This window comes from Charadrius vociferus, unplaced genomic scaffold (genome assembly GCF_000708025.1).
Source record: "Charadrius vociferus isolate BGI_N301 unplaced genomic scaffold, ASM70802v2 scaffold682, whole genome shotgun sequence".
Lineage (NCBI taxonomy): Eukaryota > Metazoa > Chordata > Aves > Charadriiformes > Charadriidae > Charadrius > Charadrius vociferus.
The window spans coordinates 94839-109073 of record NW_009647227.1 but is presented as its reverse complement, the minus strand read 5'-3'; the positions used below and the strand labels follow the sequence as shown (position 1 = coordinate 109073).

At 48.6% G+C, this 14235-nt stretch overlaps 1 protein-coding gene across 1 annotated transcript in view; it reads left to right on the top strand.

Annotated features, from left to right (window-relative positions):
* The window catches only part of LOC104281775 (tetraspanin-15-like), a 55258-nt gene that overhangs the window by 39106 nt on the left and 1917 nt on the right, over positions 1-14235 (top strand). Inside the window, exons 6-7 of the mRNA XM_009879823.1 lie at positions 3117-3170; positions 4608-4724. Of these exons, the coding sequence (XP_009878125.1) occupies positions 3117-3170; positions 4608-4724 (171 nt within the window). The remainder of the gene's footprint in view (positions 1-3116; positions 3171-4607; positions 4725-14235) is intronic.

Here is a 14235-nt window from a genome sequence, read left to right as displayed (position 1 = left end):
ATTAAGAGAGACGGCTCCCTTGGGACTTTTCTGCTCTCTGCGACATAAAACAAGCTAATAAAAATTTCTTTTAAACAAGAGAATGAACCCCTCCGTAATTGCATTTACCGCAACTTCCAGCATGTCTATTCGTAGTGATTCGCTGAAGTTGCAGTGTTGTCGTAGGGGGTTTTCCTTGAGGGATGAGAAGGTGGGAGAAGCACTTCTACCCCTCAGGATGAAGAAGGTACCTTTGTGTGATGCTCTGGACACACCTGGTTGGGTCTTAGCGACGTGCAAGCCCCGCTGAAAACCCTTTCCACCAAAATGTGTTGCTTGAGGGCTGAAGAGAAGATCTTGCGTTGGCCGTGCAGCTGGAGGGACAACCAGGGACCACCCGGGCACGTGTATGAATTTTTCTGCGTTGGGTAGAGGTGAACATGATGCTCTCTCTGCTGTGAATAACCTTTTTATCAACCAGTTATAAATCCATCAGTTTGTAGGGCAAGAAACCCTTCTCTTCTTGCGTACTTCTCTATTTGTGCCTTCATGAATGAAAGATGGAGAGTGAAACATCCTTTTGTCATAGAGGATCTTTGAGATTTAGGTGGAGAGGTACCAGAAGACATCATTTGGAAATGTAATATTGTGGAAAGAAGAAAAGATGCTGATAAGAGTGAGCTTGTCTGAAGGAAGGGGTGGGAAACATGGATTAGGAGGTTGGTGGCAATGTTTCCAACTTGTCATTAAATGCAGCCGTAAAACCATCCTGTTTTCCAAGAAAAGATTTTTTTTTTTTGTACTGCAAGACCCTCTGAAAGCTTTGTGTTGCATCCCCTGGGGCATCTTCCAGGGCAGGCTGAGTTGCATTAGCAAGAGTAGACATCCTCCAAATTTTGAAGAGTCTCATCTCGGAGGTCGTAGACCTTAAAATCTTCCCAAGAAGAAGGAATGGGCAAATATGCACCTACTTGAGGGTGTGAGACTGGATCCTCATCTCTGCTTTTCGTTCTAAGTGGTTTTCCAAGGCAATTGTGCCTTCTCCAGGGAAGCCGCAGCGTAGCTGTGCCTCTGCCAAGCGCACTGTCTCCAAACCCCTTGTGAAGTGTCACCGCTGACGTTTGGCACTGATTTTGGGGAGAAAAGCAGTTGGTTAAATAAAAAGTGCAAGGATTGCAGTCTTCTGCCCTCGGTGGGTTTTAAACGCCTGTGCGTGTTGCTCTTTTGTGATCCCTGAAGGCATCAAAATGCATTCTGGAAGGAGAAAGGCTTCTGCCTGGTTTTATCTTAGAAATTTCAATTCAGCGCTGACCTTCTTTTTCATGCAAGACCTTGACAAAAGTCGATTGAGGCTAAAACCTCACTTTTCTATCTTCCACGCTTCTCCCAAATACAAGGTGTTGAGGGAATGACTCCAACAGACAGACGGGACTGGAGGCGATTGAGAAACCCTCGGTTATTTAACGCAAGAAGGAAGAAAAGCGGTGATGAATTTGTGCCGTAGCCAGACACGGTCAAACAATGAGCCTGATAGAAAGCAATGATGGTTGACCAGCCAGAGTCCTATGATGTCCATGAAAGTGAGTCTGAAAAGCACGGACAACTGCAAGCTGTCAAGAAAAGCGGTTTATTTTTAAAATGTAAACCAAATAGGCGAATCCTTGGTGATGTACAGGTTCCTTTATACCACTGTAGGTGGCAGAATTTACGTTAAGACGACTGCAAATTCCCCTTATGCTGAAGGCTTCCCATTTCGTGGTCCCAGCTCCGGGTGAGCTCTCTCTCAGCGATGCCGATGGGTGCTTTGCTGCTCATCTCCAGATTTCCCTGCAAGTCTTCCATATGCATGGGGACTAATTAGTCTCCTTAACTATGCCCAGTTTCTAAATAGCATCTTGAAGCGGTGAGAGGTGGGATTTTTGATAGCGCTGGGAGTAATGTGGTAGGTACAGAAGCTCTTGGTAAGGTAGCGCTGGAATAATTTCCCTGCCAATTACAGGAGGAAAAAGCTGCAGCTTTATGGCCGGAGTCTGTCCGGAGGTGCACATTTCTTTTATGCCTTGTCTTGCAGGAGAGCATAATTTACACCTAAATGTGCACATTTCTCCCTTTTCATCTCTGTGTTTTTGTTTTGTTGTCCGGGAGCTTTTACTGGTTGCCAAAGCCATCTTTCTGAAAGCGTAATAATTTCAGCACGTTATTATTTTATGGCCACAAGGCCCCTTTAGAAATACATGGTGTTATGGAAGCTGCTGTTTGATCCGTGAAACAAGCCGAAAAAAACCCATCGGAAGATCAATCCCCAGAGGTGCAAAGTACCCAACTAGCTCAGGACGTGCCAGAGCTACTCTCCGGCTTTGATTTTTTTGGGGATGAACCAGAATCAGTGTTGTAACCCAAAACATACCGTTTTCCATCCTGACAGAAGCAGAGAAATTAGGTTTGATCTTATTTTAGAAAGGTCCTGAACAGCAGCATTTGGCCAGGATTTCTCCTATTAGGTGTAGCTCTTGAAACGTTTCTGTTGGGCCAACAAAGATCTAAGTTTTGGGGATGTCTAAAATCCTTACGTTTCTCTTCAAAGTGCTGGGAGACTTTGGGGAAATTCCTGTTTGATTTCTGGAGAGCTCCATACATTTAATTCTTGTGAAATGTATTATTTTATTTTATTATATGATTATTTTCTTATAAATTTTATTATTTATTATGAATCAGAGACATGACTGATGGTGGCTGGAATTAAACAAGGAGAAAATCAAGGGAGCGTTTTGAAAGAGCTGCTTTGCTAAGTGCTCGCGTGAAGTGGGGGTGGTCCCCGCTCAAATCACTGGAAGAGTGTTGGGGGGGACCTGAGCATCCTCTGAAACAGCAGAAACCAGAGAGAAAAGTGACTTAAAAAAAAAAAATAATGCTAAAACCCAACAGCTTATTGCCGACGTTCATGGTTTCAGCATTGCGTTTGGACAAAAAGGAGCCTGCGGTAGTAAAGCGAGGTTTGAGGGTCGCTGCCGTGTGCTACGCTGAATGGTTGAGGCAACTGGGCGAACTCTTCTATTTCTTATTTTTCATTCTTATTTCTTGTATTTCCCCTTTGGCTTCCTCCGAGCTATGTCAGTTCAGCAATTCTCTGTTCGCAGGTCCCTGGAGAAGTCGTTAACACCCTCTGTGGATACAGGACGCTCAATAAAGAGGTAACATTGGCTTTTTCCTTCGTACGTACAAGATCGGCTTCTCCTTCCCCAAACCCCCTAAAACAAACCAGTTATCTGCGGGTAAGCTCGTCCCCACCAAGGACGTAGTGTTGCTGCAGCTGTGTGTAAATTCCTTTTTATCGCTTTTCGCTGGCGTCCCAGGGTGTCGCTCAGGCTCGCAGAGCACGGGCAGGCTCGTGACACGTTTGGGTAGTCCCCGTAGGCTTTGGCGCGGCCGTTCTGGATCAGCCCCGGGAAATGCTGGTCCCAAGTTGTGTTTTGAGGCTCGGTGGTTGGAGAGAAGCTGATTTGGAGGCCTTCGGGGATGACCGCAGGGCTGTATCGCCCCAGAGAGCTGCAGTATCTCCGTGCATATGGTCCATAGCTCCCAGGGACAGTTTGTTGGCAAGAAAACCCAGGAAAAAGTCCAATCCAAGAAATATATATTCCCGAACACTTCTCATGCAACACTTCTCCTTTGGCTTGCAAGAAGGAGCAAACTCAAGAAATAACATCTCTCCCCCAACCCAACGTCTCAATGAAAACCGTGATGCAGACAACACTGTTAGGCAGGAGCGTGGATCTCCTTGAGGGCAGGATGGCTCTACAGAGGGCTCCGGACAGGCCGGAGCGATGGGCCCAGGGCAATGGTGTGAGGTTCAACCAGGCCAAGTCCTGCACTTGGGTCACACCATCCCCATGGACGCTACAGGCTTGGGGATGAGCGGCTGGAAAGCCGCCCGGCGGAGAAGGCCCTGGGGGTGTTGGTGGAGAGCCGGCTGAACATGAGCCAGCATGTGCCCAGGTGGCCAAGAAGGCCAACAGCATCCTGGCCTGTATCGGGACTAGTGTGGCCAGTAGGACCAGGGAGGTGGTTTTACCCCTGTACTCGGCACTGGTGAGGCCCCACCTCGAGTGCTGTGTTCAGTTTTGGGCCCCTCACGACAAGACAGACATTGAGGGGCCGGAGCGTGTCCAGAGAAGGGCGACGGAGCTGTGAGGGGTCTGGAGCACACGTCTGGTGAGGAGCGGCTGAGGGCCCTGGGGGTGTTCAGCCTGGAGAAGAGGAGCTGAGGGGAGACCTTCTGCTCTCTACAGCTCCCTGAGAGGAGGGGGCAGCGAGGGGGGGCGGTCTCTGCTCCCACGGAACAGGCGGTAGGACGAGACGGCCTCAAGTTCCACCAGGAGAGGTTTAGGGTGGATATTGGGGAAAATTCCTCCATGGAAAGGGCTGTCAAGCACTGGCACAGGCTGCCCAGGGCAGTGGTGGTGTCGCCGTCCCTGGAGGGACTTAAAAGACAGACAGCCGTGGTGCTGAGGGACATGGGTTAGTGGGTTTGGCAGTGTTGGGTTGATGGTTGGACTTGATGATCTTCCAAGGTCCCTTCCAACCTAGACGATTCTATGATTTGATACTTCTCTCCAACCTGATTCCAGCGCCTGGAGCTGCTCAACGTCATCCATGTGCGAGGCTGCATCCACGCCGTCGGGCTCTGGCTCAAAGACAACTTCGAGGCCACTTTGGTCATCGTTTGCTCCCTGCTGCTTCCACAGGTACATGGCGGATCGGGTCGGCCTCCTCTCGGCTTCGTTCACTGTGCTGGAGGAGCAAAAGAATTCATTTTTAGGAGTTGGTGGTTTTTTTCCACCCTCTGTTTCCCCCTGAGATCCGTGTCTTGGGGGGGAGAAGTCACAGCGCTTTCTAGAGCATCCTTAGCAAAATTAACAGTTGACAACTGCGGTGCTGGCTGCCTCCTCACGAACGCACTCCTGAAGTCTAATTATTGATGAAGTAAGAGCATCTAAAAACGAGGCATGCCTATGTTTGCACAGCAAATCCTTTTATATTTGTTTTTACAGCTCTCTCCAAATAAAGCAATAAATATTAAACAAAATAAACCGTAATCTTAAATTTAGCAGGATTTGCCATGCCTTGTGCCATCCATTTCCCATTAATGCTGCCTAAGGATCCAAGCAACTTTCCAGCACAGGTAATTAAGCTCTTCATCACAGATGCTCGATATGGAGAGAAATTATGGGTTGCAGCTGGGGCTGTCCCTTTGTAACACTGTTGGCACTGTGCTAGCAAGGAGGTGAATATCTCTCTTAGATCTTTCCAGAATGATTTTTGACAAAACTTTGGCAGTTTAGTGTTGATTTGATCTTTTTTTTTTTTATTTCTTTCGAGGCTCACAGGCAAAAGCTTTCTTTTTATCTCACTGGAATGTCATGCTGGGTTTGCTGCTGGAGGTATTTGGTGATGCTTTCCAGATACGGGGTTTTATCTAAATGGGAATGAAATTATTTTCCTTTTTTTTTTTCTTTTTTTTAATGTGTTTCCGCTTGCAGTGAAAGGCAGAATAGTGGTGGAATAAAGCAGAAACTGTTGGGGAAATATGCGGCGCGTTGAGCTAATTTTTCAAAGGATGGACTTTCCTCTTCAGCTCTCAGATGGTCCGAATGAAAAAGCGAGACGGGGGAGCGGTCTGTGCCCAATCCTAGCTGCGATGCTCCGCGTTTCTAAAGTGCTTTCTCCAAAGCACGCAGCTGAGCAATGGACTTCTGCTGTGCTACCCTCAGGAAATGTATCGGGCACAGAAATGGGGTGAGAAAGTGCCGTAATAGAGGCGATGGCTTCCATCTGCCTCGCAGGATGTCGAGAGCCCATTACAGGAGCTGCCTGTTGCGTTACCCATTAACCTGCCAACATGATGCTCTTAACTGGGAAGGATGGGGAGAAAAACCAGAGATGGCAGCAAGGATTGCTGAGCCCTTATGAATATCAAGTGCTTTTGAGCGAGCGTTATGATTTTTCTGGCGTGCCGTTAAATGCTCTTCAAATGAAGAACCTCGTTCTTCCCATCTGCTCACGATTTCCAGGTTTTAAATATAAATCGGATTTGATTCTGTCAAGTTTTGGAGGGAATTAAGTTATAAATGGCCATCTGTGTTGCCAGGAGCTGTCAGCCCAGGAACAGCTTCATCCCCACCAGCTGCCAGCAGAAAGCTGGGGTGAGAATATAGTCCTTGAATTGCCGATCCAAAGGGGAAGGGGTTGGCACCGTCGACGTGGGGAGGTGACAGTGCCTTGAACTTTGGGAAGAGTGAACGTATTGACCTCTCTTTGGCCCTGGGGTATTTGTCATGTCCCACATAGGACAACGTGCCTCTCGGTGGACCTGCAAACCACCTTGGTGGAAAACTTGCAGGATGCCGGGAAGAACGTTGGGACCATAAGCCACGTTCCGAGTCCAGCTTTGGGTTTTGCCCAGTTTTCCTCAAACTGTTGCTCTTCCTTAGGGTCAAACTTCAGCCTCGTCTGTGACGGTGAGCATCTCGAGAGCGCACAGGTCGGGGATTGGAGCTTGGCTGATGTTCATTATCTGAGCGCCCGAGATTTGTGCTTGGTTTTGGAGTAAGCCACCGGCTCTTCTTGGCCAGAAAGAAGGACCCAAGAAAAGTTTTGGCTGACACAGAGTGCCCGCGGCGAGTGGGTGATTATTGCGCTCAACGTCATCTTTCACATGCTCAGATGGGGGAAACCATCACATTTTGGCTTTCTATCGTGTGGGAAGTTGTTGAATTTTTAAGTTTTCTCTGCTTTTCCCTAAATACCTGTGCAAGAGGCCAAGGGCGCGGGGCAGGTTGCTTGACTTTGCTTTCTCACGCGTGCGGGCGTCTGTCTAATGGGGTTCAGGGAAAGCTGGAAATCTGCTGGGTCCTGTTGGGTGCTGAACGGGTGAGGAGACGGGAAAATCCTGCCTGGGTACGTCACCACGTGGCAGCCAGTCTCTCTACCAGCCGGTGCAAGGCAGAGGGAGTTTCTCATTTTATGATCGCTCTTAAATCATGAATGTCTCTGCCTTTTTCAAGTAACCCATCAAGCGATGGGGAAAAAAAAAAAATCCCATTTGAGGAGTGGGGAAAGTGGTTGTATTCATTTGTCTTACTTTATTCGGAGCGAAGCATAAACGCAGCAATTCAATTATGTTTCTGCCTTTGCAGAGTACCTTTAATTCTCTTCCTTCCCCCCCCTCCCCATGTTTCATTCTCCAGTAACAATCCCGTCTCCTTGCCCTTCTTCTTGCGGACCGAGGCCAAACCGTGATGCATTTTGTATCGCTCTCAAGAAGGCGTTTTAATTTACTCGCTGGCAGTCAACGGCAAATTCACATTGTGGCCTCGTCCTAGTTGTGTTTAATTATGAAGCAACCCCGAATCTTTCAGCAGGTGCGGCAAAGCACATAGATTTGTTTTCTACTGGCTGCATCCCTGCCTTCCCAGCCTCTAGCGGGATTATCCAAGGAGCTTAGAGCGTGCATAAATGCGTCTGTAGTTTAAAAAAAGCCAAATAACCGTGTGCATTGCTCTCTCCCCTTTACCATGCCCAGGTGCTCTTTCAGCAGCTTTTATATTGACCTCAGGAAAAGCATCTCCAACTTTTCCATTCCCGTGTCTTTGCAGGGGGTGTTTTCTGATGGTATTTCACCCTCCTTAGCAAGGTGAAGACCTACCTGCTGTAATAAGGTAGAAACAAGTGCCCCCCCCCCAAAAAAAAAAAAAAAAAGGCCTTTTGAATCCTTTTTTTCTCCACCCTAAAGAAGCAGAAAGTGGCAGAAGTCCAATTAAAAAGAAGAAAAAAAGAGAGATCACTGCCAAGGTTTAATATTTATCGACTCTGCGGCGCAGCCGACTCGCAGTAAATTGTTGCTACCTCGGTTTCGCTTTGATATTTCATCAATCTCCAAAGCTGTGCGTTGGGAGCAGCTACAGAATAACAGGGCGTCAGGGGTGGAGGTAGATGTTCCCCCCGTAAGAGTGCAAATCCAGAAGATCAGTTATTTCAGTCCTGAAAAACGCAGCGTTAAGCTTGCAACGGGCATTGTGCTGGTCGGCGTCTTCGCCTCTTGGCGACAGTGATGTTAAATGTTTCCTCGTGTAAAGGGCTTTGTATTGCCAAAAGTTCCCTTTTTCTTTGCAAGATTAATTTGTATTTTGTTTGCTTTTTAATATCTTAGTTGCTCCGGGGGCTGGAAGGCGGTGTATTCTCAAGCGGCTGACGCGTGCTTAATGTAGTAGAAAAAGGGAATAAAAGGGATTTTTGCATCTGTGGTCCACGACCTCTACGAGAGCCCAGTCTATAAATATCAATTTATGGAAGGAAAAGCCAATAAAAGATAAATGCTTGCCTTTTACTTGATTAGCTCTGGGAAAGCTGGAAATAATTCAATTCTTCTGGTTAGGAGGATCCAGTTTTACGGCCGCCCAAATGGGCAACGACCTGCGGAGCCGTGCACGCGCCTGCGCAGCAGCCGGGGAGGTTTGCGGGGAAAAGGGGTTTCTGGCAGAAAGTTTGGCTTGCAGAAGACCCTCGTTGGGCTGTCGGATTATTTTCTCCGTGGCCAGAGTTGGTTTTGTGGGGACTGCGATGCAGCGGGATGCGGTTCACCAGGCTGTCACCCTGCAAGGGCTCTTGAGCATCGTTTTGTTGCCATTTTCCATCCTCGATTTTTTTTTTTTTTTTTTTTTGCCCTTGTTATGCAAAAGCCAAATTGAGCTTTGCACGTTTGATTGCTCGGGAAAAAGGCACTGGAGGAGCTGAGCTCCTTTCAAGCGCTCCGCAAAGGGCTCGAAATGCAACATTTCCATCCCGAATCGAGTCACTGATCCCATTGCACGCGCACACATGCACACGCACACCCCTAAGGGAAAACGGCTGTGGTTTTCCAGACCTTTTTCTTATTGTATAATAATGTGAAAATGAGTGGTTGAGCCCTTTCCTTCTTTGCTTCCAAAAATTTCCCTGACTCCGAGCGTGCTTCCTTTTGCCAGACGGGGAAGAGACGTGCCGTCCAGCGACGTGCATTTCCCGTGGGGGAAGATATTGCAATTAGACCTCGGCCGTACCACCCGCCTTCAGACCCGTTCCTAATGCAAAACCGTTTAATCCGAAAGAACAAGTGGAGCCGCGACGAGACAGCGAGCAAAGCTGGAGCGTGGCGAGGATGGAGCCAAGCGCCGAAGAGCCTCATAATAAAACTTACGGCACCCGCGCAGGAGGCAGAAATACGTGGTTTATGTCTAGCAGAAGGCTCTGCGCTGCACCAGAATCATCGAAATGGGAGTGTAGCCTCAAATACGTGTATATATTTACCTTCCTCAAGTGCTGGAAGAGAAGGAATAACCATTAGTTGTGTTAAAGTATCCCAAATTTCCATATCAGTCTAATTTTGGTCTTGTGATGTTGGTAGGAAATTAGTAATTAGGACCGATGCTGTCTTGTTGGAAATGGTTTGAAAAAGTCTTTGTTGGCTGCAGACAGCTCCAAGGGGGAAAGGAAACCTCGGGCTTTGAAGGAGAGAGCAAACATTGATCCCGAGAAGCGCAATATTCGGGTTTATCTGTGACGGATCACGCTGCAGAACTGGGATGCTTCACTGCCACCACAAGAAAACGAGTGGAGAACAGGCGCTGAAACCGCCGGACCATGTGTTTCCAATCTCTTGTGGATATCTCCCGTAATATAAAGATGACTCTTCATGCCTTGGAGTAACAGCAGTGGATGAAGTGAGACTCATCATTTAAGGGATAGAGTGTACCATCAGCAAGTTTGCTGATGACACAAAACTGGGAGGAGTGGCTGACACGCCAGAAGGCTGTGCCGCCATACAGCGTGACCTGGACAGGCTGGAGAGTTGGGCAGAGAGAAACCTGACGAAATTCAACAAGGGTAAGTGTAGGGTACTGCATCTGGGGAGGAATAACCCCATGCACCAGTACAGGTTGGGGGCTGACCTCCTGGAGAGCAGCTCTGTGGAGAGGGACCTGGGAGTCCTGGTGGACAACAGGATGACCATGAGCCAGCAATGTGCCCTGGCGGCCAAGAAGGCGAATGGCATCCTGGGGTGCATCAAGAAGAGTGTGGCCAGCAGGTCGAGGGAGGTCATCCTCCCCCTCTACTCTGCCCTGGTGAGACCGCATCTGGAGTACTGTGTCCAGTTCTGGGCTCCCCAGTTCAAGAAAGACAGGGAACTGCTCGAGAGGGTCCAGCAAAGGGCAACAAAGATGATTAGGGGACTGGAGCACCTTTCTTATGAGGAAAGGCTGAGGGACTTGGGTCTCTTTAGTCTAGAGAAAAGAAGATTGAGGGGGGATCTTATTAATACATACAAATACTTAATGGGAGGATGCCAGGGGGATGGGAGCAGTCTTTTTTCAGTGGCGCCCAGTGATAGGACGAGGGGTAATGGGCATAAACTTGAACATAGGAAGTTCCATCTTAACATGAGAAGGAACTTCTTTACTTTGAGGGTAGTGGAGCACTGGAACAGGCTGCCCAGAGAGGTGGGGGAGTCTCCCACTCTGGAGACATTCAAAACCCGCCTGGACGCTGTCCTGTGCAACGTGCTGTAGGTGCCCCTGCTCTGGTGGGGGGTGGATTAGATGGTCTCCAGAGGTCCCTTCCAACCCTCACCATTCTGTGATTCTGTGATTCTGTGAGACGTTTGCCGTGGCAGGGGCAATAACTGTTTATTTTCTGGAGCAATGGGTTGGGAACAGCAGCAGGACGGTCTCCTTGCTCAGCCAGACAGACCCGTAGCTTAATGAGGATACAGCACCCGGTTATAATCAGCGTCACTGTTCTAAGTTGGCTAGAAATAATTGCAAGTTCAGCAACAAAATAAGGGGGTTTTAATTTGCTTTTGGAGCTTTTGCTGGTTTGCACAGAGAAAACTCGAGGGTCTTCCAGTAGGAGGGACTTGCAGACATCCGTGGGAACCTCCTGGGATTAAATGAGGATTTATAATTGGGGCATAAAACACGAAAATCTGTGTCCCCGTGTGTCCCCGCCTGGTTTTGCTGGAGCAGGGACGTCCCTCTCCTGGGGACAGGAGGAATGCAAACGAGGGGTTGGATTAAGCGGCGTGGGAGGATATGAAAAGCTGCAAGTGATGAAAGGGTTTTATTTCCCCGTCCTCCCAGGTGGCTCTTAAGCATCGTACAGCCCCTGGGAGGCCGAGACAAAATCCCTAAGGATTTTCTCTTTGGAGAGCTGATTTTTTTTAATTTTTTTTTTTTTTTTGCCTCTCTGATGGAAATAAATTCCCTTTGGCTGCTTGGATGGGTTGGATGGGAGAATTTACGCTGGTCCTGGCTCACAGCAGAGGTCCCGCTCACCCTTTGGCTGGGTGAAAATGAAGCCGCAGGAGTTCCTTACCCTAAAAATTGGATTAATTTGGGGCAGACTTCAGCCGTACCTTTCCCGGGGAGTCCCGAGGCGCTGCCCAGAGATGGACATCAAAGTCTTCAGCTGCAATAATGCCAGTTTGGATCAGCTCAAGGCCACCGAGCTGCTACTGGGAGGAGCTGGAGAGGTGGGAAGTGGCAGCAGCCATCTGCCCCCCATTCCGTTTAGCTGTGCATTTCGATATTTAACTTTTTTCTTTAAAAAGAAAAAACCGAAAACACAACAACAACAACAACAAAGCAACAGAATATCTCCGTCCTGGTGCAACGTCGTGCGCTTAAATGGGTTAAAACATAACAATCCCGATACCTGCGTGGCCACAGTGATTATCGTTGCTTCTGACGGTGACGCAAAGTTGATTTTGCAAAGTTTCCCTTCTGGATTTTGTGCTCGGGGTGGCCGCGGAGCGGAAGGCGACGCGGGTGCGCGAAGGGAAGGGCGCAGGAAGGATATGCGCGTGCAAGCCTTTGCACGCTCCTCCTTCCTGCAGTGTCCGGGCGGAGAGCGAGGCAGTAATTCTCCAATAATGTCATCTGCAGGGTGGTTTATTCCATCGAAGGCATCCCCGGCTTTGGGATGCCGCCAAATTACAAATAGCCTTATCGAGGCAAATTGCAGTGTTGAAATAGTGCAAATTTTTGGAAATATTTTTTGAAATATTACTGTATCATTGCAAAAATTATATATATGTACACACATATATATATATAAAAAAAAAAAGTCATGTTGTGACTTTCTGGTGGGTCTCCATGCTTTACTGATTCCCTCGACAGGCAAAGGGCTTTGGGTTTATTTTATGCGCGCAACTGCCTCTTGCATACTCGAAGAGCAGCGACTCGATGATCTTATACCCCCGTGGAAACCCTGTGCGTTTACATCCCCCAGCAAAAAGCTCCGAAAGCGGCAGACCAGAGACCTCCTGAGGCAGCGGTGGTTTCTCTGCTTCACTGAACGCCACCAGGAACAACAAAAAAAAAGGCAATTTTCCAACTTTAAATGACCCGCAAGCAGTAACTCCCCTGGCTCGCTGGTGATTACCATCACGAGGCGGCGAAGTCGGGGAGAAAAGCGGCTTTTTAATTTTTTTTTTAGCCTCATATTTGATACATTTTGTTAACACGCTCCTCTGCAATAATGCCTGCCTTCCTATTGCGACGCAATAAAATCAGCGCTCACGTTAGAAGTCTTTTTACTTCTGGAAAACATGGTGCCCTTGGTGCCGGAGATATTGAATGCATCTATATTCCTGACAGCTTTTTCTGTTTTCATTAAGGCAAAGAGGATATTTAGAGGCGAGCTGGAATGGAAGTTGGTTCATAACTCAGAGGCGAGCGAAGGCGGCGGGATGCAGGCGGCTGATTGAAGACTTGGGGTAATTTTATTCCCTCCAAGAAATCCCCGGTTTTCACCGGGACGCTGTGTCCTGCGGTACCCGGGACACCGCGACGCCGGCGGCGAGAGGGATGGTGTCCCCAAACCCGGCTGGTTTTGCAGCGCTGGATTCATTTGCATGCGATTTATTGTCAACACAAATCTTGTCTGAATTACTGTTTGGTTTAGGGAGGAAAAAATGACGCGCTTGCCTTAAAATTTGTCATTTCAAAGGGGTTTGTTTGCTTGGTCCTTTCACTGCATCAGCAGTGGGATTTTAATCTGCCCGGTGATGACACGCTAATAGAAGTAAATAATGCTAAAGCTTGACATACGTTTCAATATCATTTTAAAACTTTTTAAATCCTGAAAGGCTCTGCTGTTGAACGTGGATTAGCACAATCTTATTATCCGGATCCGCATGGGAGCGGTTCCTTTGGGCTCTCCCTACGGTTCACGGAGAGACGGAGCCATCTCCAAGCATCGTCCAACCAGCCTTGACCTCCCGCATCCCTGCCTGGAGGTTTCCGCAGCTTTTGGGGACCAAAGAGGGGATGGCTATGGGGTCGGAGGGCAGGAGGACAGCTGGCGTTTCCATGACAAAGCCTTTGGTTCCGTTATTTTTGCTTCGCCACCCAAAGCGAGCTCCATCCCAGGTGACCCGCGGAGGTTGCACAGCCCAGTTTTGGTCCTGCGCACGTTCTCAGGGAGCGACTGTGTCTCGCCCATTTTGAGTCGGAGATAAATGCCGTCTCCGCACGCAGGCTGAAATCATTTCGTAGAGTATTTGGGAAGGAGTTGTCTGCTGAGACGGAGATATAATACGCAGCGCAGCAGTGAATGTTTTGAGGGCAACGGGGAGCTATGCAGATATGTACACAGAAGTTAGCAGGGCTGTAAGAAAACCCAATTTTGGGCTGTTTGGATAACAAAAGGAGATGCTGAGATGTTTCCAGACTTCAGTTTTCCTTTCAGCATCTGCAGTCGTCTTTCCCAGCAAAGAACCTGAATGGCACGAATCCAGCGCTTCTGTAGTTCCCATAATCGGCAAAGCCCTGCTAGCCGTAACCACGCAGCAGCATCCGGCACCTCATCTCTTCTTTTGGTGATTAATCCTATTAGCAGTAATTAGGTTGAGTGTCAAATCAGCAGGATGCTCTTTGAGGGATCCGGGGGTGCAATGAGGAAAGAGGGAACGGGGCAAGCTCCGAGTGAGGACATCAGGGAAGGAGTCTCTGTGCTGGGAAGTCATCTCAAGGGATGTGATCTTCCTCTTCTCCTGACTTGCTGAAGGAAGAGCTGTCGATGTACTCTATTCTGCCCCTCTGCTCTGCTCTGGGGAGACCCCCCTGCAGTGCTGCCTCCAGCTCGGGGGCCTCAGCACAGGAGAGACATGGACCTGGTGGAGCGGGGCCAGAGGAGGGCACAGAGATGCTGGGAGGGCTG